This window comes from Vombatus ursinus, unplaced genomic scaffold, assembly GCF_900497805.2.
Source record: "Vombatus ursinus unplaced genomic scaffold, bare-nosed wombat genome assembly UNPS02010548.1, whole genome shotgun sequence".
Classification (NCBI taxonomy): domain Eukaryota; kingdom Metazoa; phylum Chordata; class Mammalia; order Diprotodontia; family Vombatidae; genus Vombatus; species Vombatus ursinus.
In genome coordinates, this window is record NW_020950326.1 from 20,363,622 (window position 1) to 20,375,107 (window position 11,486).

Consider the following 11,486-nt stretch of genomic DNA (forward strand, 5'->3'; position numbering starts at 1 on the left):
AAATGGTGTTTTCTCAATCTTTATCTTTCTTGACCTTTCAGAAGCATTTGACACTGTTAGGTGCCCCTTTCCCTTGGGATGCTTTCTCCCCCTTAATTTTGCTACGCTACTCTCTCTTAGTTCTCCTCCTACAGGTTTGTCTAACAGTTCTTTTTTAGCTCCTCCCCTGAATCATCATCTTTCACCCACTTAGTGTGGGCATCCCCGAAGGTTCTGCCCGATACCCTTTTTTTCTTCTCTCTTTATGTTGTCTCCCTTGATGATCAGCTCCCATAGACACAATTATCATCCCTGTGTAGATGACTCCCAAATCAAATATATTCAGCCCTAATCTCTCTTCTGAACTCTATGTCCAGATTACCAACTGCTTTATGAATTCTAGTTCCATATTACCATCCACCTATTGGACATCTCCTGCAAGGTGTTCCATTACTGTCTCACCTTCAACATGTCTAAAATGGAACTTATTTTACCCAACCCCCAAAACACTTCCCAATTTGCACTAATATAACCATCTTCCTAGTCATCCAGATATACAAACTTATAGTCATCCTTAATTCCCTCTTCTCCCTTGACCCACATACCAAATCCAAGAATACTGCGTCCATAACATCTCTTGTATCCATTCCCCTTTTTTCCACTTGTATAGTCTCAACCTTAGTTCTAACTCATTATCTCTCACCTAGACTTCCTAATTGGAATAGCTTCCTAATTGGTCCCCCTGCTCCTCATCTCTTCTCTCCCACAATTCACCTCTCACACACACACAGAGTTGACAAATTGTTAGTCCTGAAACACCAATCATATCACCTTACAAAAATCATCCACGGTTCTCTTGCCTATAAGATAAGAAAAAACAATTTCCTTTAAGATAAAATACAAAATCCTCAGTCTGACATTTAAAGCCCTCTATAATCTGACTCCTTCCTACCTCTCATGTTCATGTTCATATTCCTCCCCTTCGTTCACTCTCTGATCCAGTGACGTTGGCCCTCTAGCTATTCATGGCACATGACATTCCCTTTTTTGCCCCCATTCCTTTGCACAAGTGATCCCCCAAGTATGGGATGCATCCCCCACCTCAAAACATTCTCAGCTTCCTTCAGAGCACATCTCAAGGGCCACCTCCAAAATAAAGCCTTCCCTGCTCTCCCACCTCCTTAGCACTCTCTCCCTCTTGAAATAATTTTGTATTACTATACTTCCTATTTAGTTACACACCTATAAATGGTTATCTAATCAATAGGACTTAAGTTCCTTGAAGAACTTTTTGTTTTGTTATGTCTGTGTATACCTAGCATAGGTCCTCAAACATAATAAAAATAATAGCTAACATTTATATAGCACCTACTATGTTCCAGGCACTTGGCTAAGCTTTTTACAAATATTATCTCATTTGATCCTCACAACAAACCTGGAAGGTAGAAGCTATTATTATATTTTATAGATGAGGAAACTGGGGCAAAAGTTAAGTGACTTGCCCAGGGTCACACAGTTGTCTGAGGCTAGATTTGCACATAGTAGGAATTTAACAAACATTTGTTGAATTGAAGACATTATTCTTAACTTAATATTTCGTGTATTTGGAGCATAATAAGTGCTTAAATGCTGCAAAGTGGTGGTATACACTGGAGATACAAAGATGAAAAAGAAGAGTCCCTGTCTTCAAGGAGCCTAAGGTAGGAGACTGAAGAGAAATGCACACAAATAATCATAATACAAGTTAGAATATGGTTAAGTGCATTGGACCAATAAGAAGGTTATAAGAGCTTTAAGGAGGGAGAGATTACTTCTTATTGGGGCATTCAAGGAACACTTTATGGAAAAGGTGACACGTGAATTGAGTCTGAAAGGAAGAGAAAGATTTGAATAAAAGGGCGCAGTGGAGGTATAAGGGCAGCTCATTCTTGGCCACAGGACTCTGTGCAGGGAGCTAGTTCTCGTCCCATCTCCTACCCAAGCATATTTCCATACAAAGAAATCAGGAATCATTCTGAAGTATTGGGGACTTAATATAATACCCTTAATAGGAGAGGGAAAAGTCTCCTTGAAAAGGGAATTCCAAAAGAACATTCCTTATCTCTTGGGAATTAATTTAATTAGGAATTAATTAATTCTGATGTTGGAATTACATGGAGAAGATATTTTTGGACAGGACAGGGTCACTACAATAAGTAGTCCAGTTTGGCAGGAACATAATGTGAATCTTGTCTCCTCACGTAGACTGTAAATTTCTCAAGGTCAGGGACCATGACCTCCCTCTTTCTTAAAGAGGCAGGATGGTTTGGTGGGGAAAAATGTTGGACCAGGAATCAAAGGATACAGGCTGAATTTTTATCTCCACTGTTGACTTACTATGTGACCATGGGTAAATCATTTCATCATTCTCACTTTCTTCATCTATAAGTAAAAAGGTCAAAGTCATTTTTAAGTCCCTTTGGGATGTACAGTTCTATAATTCTTGAAGCTCCCATAGGATCTAGCCTAATCCTAAACCCTAAAAATTTGTTGTAAAAATCAACAAATCCTTGATGAATTGAATTAGTATTTACTTTAGTGTCTAAAGAGATTTGAAATTTATCTGAAAATGTCATTTGTCCTAGTAACGGTGTGGTCCCCCAGTGAGTAACAACATTGCATGGTGGAAAGAGTGCTAGACTTGAATTCAGGAAGATCTGGATTTGAAACCTGCCTAAAGCACTTACTAGCTCTATGTCTATGGATAAGCAGCTTAAACCTTGATAAGCCTCAGTTTCCTCATCTATATAAAATGGGAATATAGCACCTACTTCAGAGGGTTGTTACTGGAATCAAATGAGAAAATATATGTAAAGCATTTTGCAAACCTTAAAGTGTTCTACCTTAAACAGTAGCTCTTGTTACAAATAATGGACAGTGGTTGGAATTAATACTTTTATTGTAACAAAACTTCATTTAGTTGGGGCTGCTGAGTTTTTTCTACTCTGCATATCTCCAAGTTTCTGGCCCATGTAGTCACAGAAACTGAAAATATAAAACAATCCCACTCTAAGGGATAAAACTTTTTGTCCCCATTCATATGGACTCCCTAGGGAGAATGCAATTGCTGATCTCTACAGACAGACCATTCATTGTAGAGCCCCTTGTCAGAAAGGGGGCATCTCTTTCTGTATCTTTCATTGACAATGATTTGTATGGGCAGGGAAAAGCAGAAATAGGGAAAACATCATCCTGAGTCCTCAGGAACTGTGTTAAATGAAGAAGAAAATTGTTTAATTTAGCATCCAGACCTTGCATCTGGGAGGATGTTGTCTAACATTGGCCTCTATGAGCAAAGGCAATACAATCTGTCCCTTCCAAGCCCCCTTTTTTCCCACATAAAGCTGTTCTTCACAGGAAATCCACCTGTGGCTTCTTAAACTCAAAGGATGAAATCAGGGCCAACCCTGGTCCAAAGTGCAAAATTGGACACTTTTAGCATCAGTGTTTCCAACGTCTAATTTTTGAGCGCCCTTTCAGGTCTTCCCTGCCTTCTGCTGTCCAGTGGCTTTCCTGCCTATGGCTCCAGAGCCTTCCTATTGTCTCACCCCATCCTTCCTGTCAGCTAAGGAGCCACTCATATATTCATTTACACTGTGTTGTTAGGGACTTGTTGTTTACTTGTGCCGTCTCTTTGTTACCCCATTTGGGGTTTTCTTGTAAGAAATACTGGAGTAGTTTGCTATTTCCTTCTCCAGTTCATTTTATTGGGGCAAATAGATGAGGAACTGAGACAAACAGGGTGAAGTGACTTGCCCAGGGTCACACAGCTAGTAAATGTTTGAGGCCAGATTTGAACTCAGATCTTCCTGATTCCAGGCCTGGTGCTCTATCTACTGCACCACCTACCCTTACATGTGAGTGCTCTGCTCAAAGGAATATAAATTTTGATCACAAAAACCTCACAAGAGGGATTTGGTGGCTAGATTTTTTCTTCCCTACTTATTCTATCATTTTTTTAAAATATGGGACAATTAACTCTTTTGTCCCATGTGATTTCATTTATTATTTTTTGAAATAGAGCCTTGGAAAACCAGGTTTTGATAAAGTCCATTAGGATTCAAGTGGAGCTACTTGACCATGCCTTAAACCCAAATCACTCTGGCTCTCACTGATTGACCAATAATATGTCTCAGCTCAAGCCTCACTAGGTCATTGGGTTTTGATGGCTCCTAGTGAATGTAAATAGCAATTGTTTCTGTTCTGGCTAGAAACCCTGAGGGTCTTCCTCTCCCAGATTGATTTTTTTTTCCCTTTGAGTAGGCAAACTAAGCCATCTTTTGCCTCATTTCTTACCTATCCTTAAATCACTGAATGGGTGTTGTTTCAGATAAGCTGAGACCTGGGAAAGACCTTAGCTTAAAAAAGCCAAGGTATCCCACTGCGTGTGGGATTGTCTCCAGTCATCCTGACCATGTCTTGCCACTAGACTCAGATAATCATGGAGGAGAGAGTGAGGTCGATGACTTTGCACAGCCCTGCCTCACTTAAAATCCAATTCAGTTACAAATCAAGACATCATGCTCCTGATGTCATTGGTCCTCTTTAGAGAATGAAGGACAAATGACAACAAGCTGTTAGGAACTTAATATACTACCTCTTTAAAAAAAAAAATCCTAGATAGAGCAGCAGAGCTAGTAGAAACCTGAAAGATCATGTGATCCAACAATCTCATTTCACAGTCAAGACTTAGGCCAAGAAAGATTAAAAGACTTAGTGCCTCGCGCTAGTTTAGTGGAAAAACTAGTATCATTAGATAGGTTTCCTGATTCAAAGTCTAGCCCTCTTTCCATTATACCACAACCTAAATGGCCAGTCCTTAGTCCAAAGTAATGAATTTCTAATGGCCCAGTGATGGGTTAGTTGGAGAGAATTTTGAGTAGTTCCTTCCTGTACCTATTTACATCACCCATCATAAAGATAACCTTGCTCTCTTTTATCTACAGCTCTTCATTGGTTTGAGTGACAATACCATTAGCACTGCAGCGCTCTAAACAAGACATGCAAGTCAGCTTTTGGAAATATACTGACATCGCATGTGAGTTGAGAAATCTAGGCTCTCAGGTCACAGTGTGCAAGAAATAAATGCATATCCATATGCCACTGGTGAATACATTGTTGCTCTGTTTACCTTTTAAGTGGCGTGAGGAAAAAAATTAACCCATGCGATGATTACGTGGTGAAAGGTTATAACCCAATTTTGGGTGTGATGATTATACAGTGAAATGTGTTATGTGGCTCCAGAGGGCATAACCAAGTCCAAAGGGTAGAAGTTCAAGGGAGGCAGATTTCAAATCAATGAGAATAAACTGTAGAACAAGTAAAACTGTCCAAAAATAGAAGGGGCTTCTTCATGAAGCAATGAGCACTGTCTCTGGAAGGGTCTCAACAGAGGCTGTAGTTTAAAGCAGTAGACAAGAAGAAGGAACTAGATTCAATTGAATTTAACAAACAAGTGCTTCCTTGTGTGCAAGGCACGGTTCTAGATACTGGGCATATGAAGCAAAAAATGAAACAAGCTCTGCTAACTTTTTGAGCTGACTCTGTATTGTTAACCTCAAATTCCAAGTCTTCTGGGCCAAGGTCATGTGCTACTGGTGCAGTGAATCCTGCAGGGCCCAGGGCATGTGCTTGAGTACTGGTGGCTGGGGTGCAGAAGCACTATGTGGCCTCAGGCAAAGCCTCCCTGGCCTCCTCCACATACCTAGGAAATCAACCCCATCAACTTATTCACACTAAGATCCTAGAGATTACTGTTACTCCTCCCAAGTTCAGGGCAGGTAGATGGTGAGTGGATAGAACACAGGAAGACCTAAGTTCGAATAGGGCCTCAGACACTTAACAAGTTGTGTGACCCTGAGCAACTCCCTTAACCCTGTTTGCCTCAATTTCCTCATCTGTAAAATGAGCTGGAGAAGGAAATGGCAAACCACCCCAGTATCTTTGCCAAGAAAATCCCAAATGGAGTCACAAATAGTCAGACACGACTGCAACAACCAAACAACAACAATCAAACAACAAGAACAACAATTCCCAAGTTCGGGCAAAGGAGGGGACAAGGAAGTAGCTAAGATACAGTAAGGAAAGTGAGGGGGTGGGGAGACAAGGACGGAGATCGATTCTTGTGGACTTGATTTATTGACACATCTAGCAAGTGTCAGAGTCAGGATTCAGAGTCAAAGTCAAGCCCTCTTCCCTTCTAAATCTATGGTTCTATCATATGACAGTTTTGCTAACAGCTGACCCTGCGTGATACCGGGAGGTCTTTGGGTGTCCCTCAAATCACACCAGGTAGGCAACCATCTCTCCTTTCTATGTATAGGGCCAGACCTGCTATTGACCATACTTTTCATTGTAAAACCAAAGAATCCTGACATTGAGATCCAATGAAGTATAGAATGTAGCTCAGAACCTGTAGACCCAGAGATTCCACCTGGCAGAGCCATTACCATTTAGTTAGACCACAGCCAACCTCTCTGGCACATCATTGACCAATGTGAGAGTCTTAAGAGATTCTCAAATTCAATTCTCTTCAATATATATTAATCTAGCAGCTAATCAGCTGTGTGCTAGGTACTATGACACTGTGTCTTGGGTTGAATCTCAGCTCTTGCAAGTCACTTTCCTTCTCTTGATTTTCTTATCTATAAAATGTGAGGATTGGACTGGATGATCTTAACAAGCCCTTCAAGTTAAATCCTATGATCTAATGATCTTAAGTGCAAACATTTCCACTAGGGCCCTTTAACCTTTTGCTAACTGCACTAATACCAGATCTTCTTACCTGGAATAGGTTCCTGATCTCTAGGATAAAGGAGCTGCTGGCTACAGGACACTCCTTTGCTCACATACTGGCTGGTTCTCCATTTCCTTTAGCTGTTTCCTGGGTACACACTGCCCCTCCCCATTTCCATCTCTTTCCCCTAGGCCTCAGATGGATTCGCTTGGATGCCCTCTCACCTGCCACCAGTGCTTAAGCAGATGTTCCCTATCATGCCAAGCACCCTACAGGATTCAGGGAGGCAGCTGTGAGTTGAGGCCAATCAGTAGTAAGTGTCTAAAGGCAAACAATGTCCTCTTACAGCACATCACTCTGCTGGGGCTGGTATACTGAGGGTGGCAGCTCCAGACAACCGCAGAGGAGCCTAAGTGGATGCAGTCAAGTCTCGCTTTAGTCTCGCTTTTGTGCCTATTGCCCAGAGTGAGGCTGACCTGCATTCTCATTTCATGTCATCTGAATCTTGCTTCAAAGGCAAGTTTTAAAATGCTTTAAAGAGGGTTCTGTTAAAAGGAGCCCTGCTTTGACATAATGAAGCCACTGCTAAAATGCAAATAAGCACCACCCCCTCATTTCTCTGTTTCTATATCTGGCTTCCTTCAAACAGTAGTCTGCAATGACATCATCTGAACTGAATTTGTTCTGCAAATTCACATGTTGAAGCAGGGCCAGGACTCTGGAAAGTTGACGAAATTTGTCTCTAAACAGTCCCAGCCTCTCTTTTCTGTGCTCTGTTCATGTCCTTTTTATGCCACCCCCTCTTGCTCAATGCTCACATGCTGCCCTGACCACTGCCAGTCAGGGAGAGACACGTACAACACTAATATATGGTGAACTGAGGCAATTATGTAGGGCCTGGTTTTGGGGGGACTGTTGCATGATTGCTGGCGACTGCACAGGGATGCAAGGTAGCAACTGAGAGAAGATAGATATGACAGCTAGTGCCCAAAAATTGCCACCAAAGGCTCATACCACATATAATGACTCAATATATTCCCCACCCTCAAATGGGCAAGTTGTCCAACTGCTATTTGCCTCAGTTTCCTCATCTGTAAAATGGGGGTGATAACAGCACCTACCTCACAGGGTTGTTGTGAGGATCAAAGAAGATAATATTTGTAAACACTGTGCCTAGCATATACTAAGTACCTTTTAAAATACTTGTTTCCTTCCCAACTCATTGTAAAATGTCTTCACGTGAGAAAGTACATCCAATCAATGCATTTAAAAGTTCCCAGCAAACTCCCCAACTGTTGCACTCATCCCAAGGCAATGACAGCCACCTCTTCTGCCTAGCCCTGCCTTCAAAGACAAGGGACAAAAGTAACCATTGGTTCCTTTATTATTTTTAGGTTGCTTGCTTAACTTAGTTACCAAAACTCACCTCCTTTCATTAGAGAGGCTCTTATAGGTTGGTCTCAGTCATGGCCGGGCTTGCAGCCATCACCTCAGGATGACAGGGGAGGGTCCCCACATGGGCTAGAAGGTTGTGATGACATTCCAGAGGGCTCCCAGAGGTAGGACCAGGAATATTTATGTCTGAACAAGGGCACAAGCTTTTCGGGGAGCTGCTACCTGCACATGAGGCCTGAGGGAAGGCTCCTGGCCTTACTGAGTCACTAGAGGCAAAGAGAGGTATCAATTTTGGGTGGTCTTCTTGTGTAGCCACAGAGGGGTCTCCAGGATTGAGCTGGAGATGAAGGTCCTGGATGTAGGAAAGGGCTTGACCGTTCAACTGAGCATATTCAAAGTTGATCTTATTTGACGAGACTTGGCTCATGTGGTTTAAAAAACTTGCTTGGCTTTTCTGACTATGCCAGGGACTTAGTCCCTGGTTTGGGCTCGTGGGCACTTCTTGAAGCTTCCCAGTTGGAGGAAGAAGGGGATATCCAGAGCTGGCAGGGTTACAGTTGCACTCATTCTGTAGCAAGACACAGTGGCTCCCTACCTTCTGTCTCTTACATAGAGTGCTACCCTCTTCCTTCCTGAGGCACCACTCAGCCAGGGGTTTGTTTTCATAGCTTATCTTCAGAGATGCCACCTGTGTCATGCAGCTTTCCAGGACTGGCATTATGTCAGGTTCAGCCCTCTTAAGGCCAGGGCTGGTCTGGCTTTGGAAGCATTTTAGGCTTAAGGGAAGATTTGGCTTTTCGTGGGCACTGGGGCGGGAAGACGGAGTCGGGGCTTTGTGTTCATCCAAGGTATCTGCCAGAGTGGCTTCTTCTGCTTCTACTGACTGAGAGGAAGCTTCTGATGAAGACTGACCTTTTCCTTTCTCTGAGGATACCTGTGAAGGGTGAGACAGAAGCTCTTTCGATGGATCTCCACTGGCTGAAGGGGCTTCACCTAGAGTCCTGCTCTCATTGGAACCCAGATCCTTCTCAGGCAAGTACATCTGCCATCCACCAGCTGATAGATGAGGCATACTAGCCAACCAGGACCTACACACATCTGAGGCCCATCTATACCCCTCATTGGGGGTGCTAGGGGAACGATCTTCCCTTTGAGGTACTTCTCTATGTTTTTCTACTGTCCCATGGTTAAAATGTCTCTTGTTGGACGCTTGCTCTGAGCGAGACAGTGGTTCCAGGTTGTCAGTTTCCTTCTCACTTGAGCCCTCATTCCCAGATCCCATAGTAATAGTTGCTCCTTCTGCTTCTTGGCATAATGGGAGGCCCAAACAGGCAGGAGGGTCCCCACTTTCCTTTATTGGTGACGGCAGAGTCTGGACCCGATCTGAGGGGGAAACAAGTTCTGGGTTCCTGCGGAGCCAGTTAATGATGCCCATAGTGAGGGAGAGCTCTGTGTCACACAGCTTCAAGAGGCACTCCTTCCCTTTCCAAGTGCTGTGCAGGAAGCTTTGGCTGATGATGTCCAGGGCTGGCTGAGGAGCCAGGTTCTCCTCAGCCCCTACATGGAAACTGTAAATGGACAGGGGAATTTCGACTGCCTGCTCAGAAAGGCTCTCTGACACACACAGGTCATCGTCCAGGATGGGGCTGATCTTGGCGTCGTTGGGGTCATAGAAGAGCTCATAAAGGGCATCACCACTATAGCTATCCCGAGGGAACCGGCCACTGGGTGCTCCTGGACTTTGGTCCTCCTTTCCATCCTCCTCAAGGCCTGGGGAAAAAGAATCATAATAGCCTTCATCACTGGTGGAGGTGGATTCCTGAAGCTCACTCTTTGGAGTTCCAGTGTCTATGGAGCTATCTTTGGAGCTCCCGGGGTCACCACCAGGAGACAGTGGAAGATCAGGCAGCATAGCTGGCTCATATTGGGGCCTCCCAGCATCACTGCCTTTGGAGCCCTCAATCTTGCGATCAAACAACGCACTTTGGTGTCTCCTCACTGACCAATTGATATTGTCCCAGAACTTGGCAAAGTCAGTAGCCTCGTTCTGAGCTGGTGAGGCCAGCTGTTCTACCCCACCCTGGAAAGAGCCCATGGCAGATGTGTTTTCTCTGGCTCTTGGCCGCTGGGTCAAAATCTCCTGGCTGCCCTCCAGCTCCAGCGAGGCTGATACCTCATCAGCAAAAATCTCCCCACAGCCAGTAAGAGAGTCAAAGCTTTTAAGGGAAGCCACATCTTCACACAAGGCCCCACAGTAGTCATAGGAGGAATCTGACTGTATCTCACTGTCAGACAAGTCCTGAGCCAAACTATCAGCAGCCAATGTCTCCCCAGGTTTGAAGAAGGACTTGCCTAGCCTTCCAGGTATTTCCCCCTCACTTCCTGGAGACGGCAAGTTTTTGCCTTTCCCCATCAGCATAGCCAGACTCTCTGACTTGTTCTTCTTAATGTGGAATATATCCCGGAACCCTTTCTTGGATCTCTTCAGAGAAATCCTCTTTCTGGGGATGCTCTTGGCCACAGCTGGCACAAAGGGCATTTGGGGCACAAAGTGACGGTAATCAATCATTTGCTGACCACTGCAACTGGATGGGCTAGGGCTGCCTGCTGGTGCTCTCCTACCATGGGCTCCTGGGTGACTTCCCAGACCAGAAAAGCTAATACTATTGACCAGCCTCCCTACAGGCTTTTCTGCTCCCATCACACAATCGTGAGTCTTGCTCTTCCGTACCAGTTTGTAGGAAGACCCACAAGAAGCCCCAAGGTCTTCATCAGGTACCAAATGGGTCACCTTGTTGGAGAACCTGTAGTGTTTATGGGAGGCCAAACTTGCTTTCTGACTCTCCTCTTCCAAGGGCCTTCCATCAGTTGCTGCTATCCTTGGCCTGAATGCCCCAGCTTCCTTACTCTGGACGGCAGCGTCTGCCACTATTGGTTTCTCGTTGGAAATTTGTAAACTGGATTTGATGAAGGTCTTTCCCCTTCTGAGCTCCATGCTTCCCCTTTATAACTGCTTCTGTGGAAAGAAATTACAAGAGAGAGTAAGATGAGTCTGATAGTTATTTCAAAACAAAACATCACAGTCACAAACTTATAGAATCTTAGAGCTGCAAGGGACCTTGAAGATCATTTAAGCCAAAACCTTAATGTCACAGATGAGGAAACTGAGGCCCAGACATGTTGAATGAGTTACCTCTGGCCACACTGTGAGTCAGTGGGAAGGGCTGGGATTAGAATTCAGGTCTACTGATTCTTAAACCACTATTTTGTTTCCTTCTCAATTTAAATCAAATCATTTTAATTCAATCCAAGAAGTATTCATTAAGTACCTATTAAA

General features: G+C 43.8%; 1 protein-coding gene across 1 annotated transcript; it reads right to left on the reverse strand.

Annotated features, from left to right (window-relative positions):
• Window positions 1–8,201: 8,201 nt before the first annotated feature.
• Window positions 8,202–11,144, reverse strand: AMER3 (APC membrane recruitment protein 3). Its single transcript, XM_027854668.1, has one exon. It carries the CDS (start codon window positions 11,142–11,144, stop codon window positions 8,202–8,204), a length of 2,943 nt encoding a protein of 980 aa, XP_027710469.1.
• Between the last annotated feature and the right edge of the window lie 342 nt (window positions 11,145–11,486).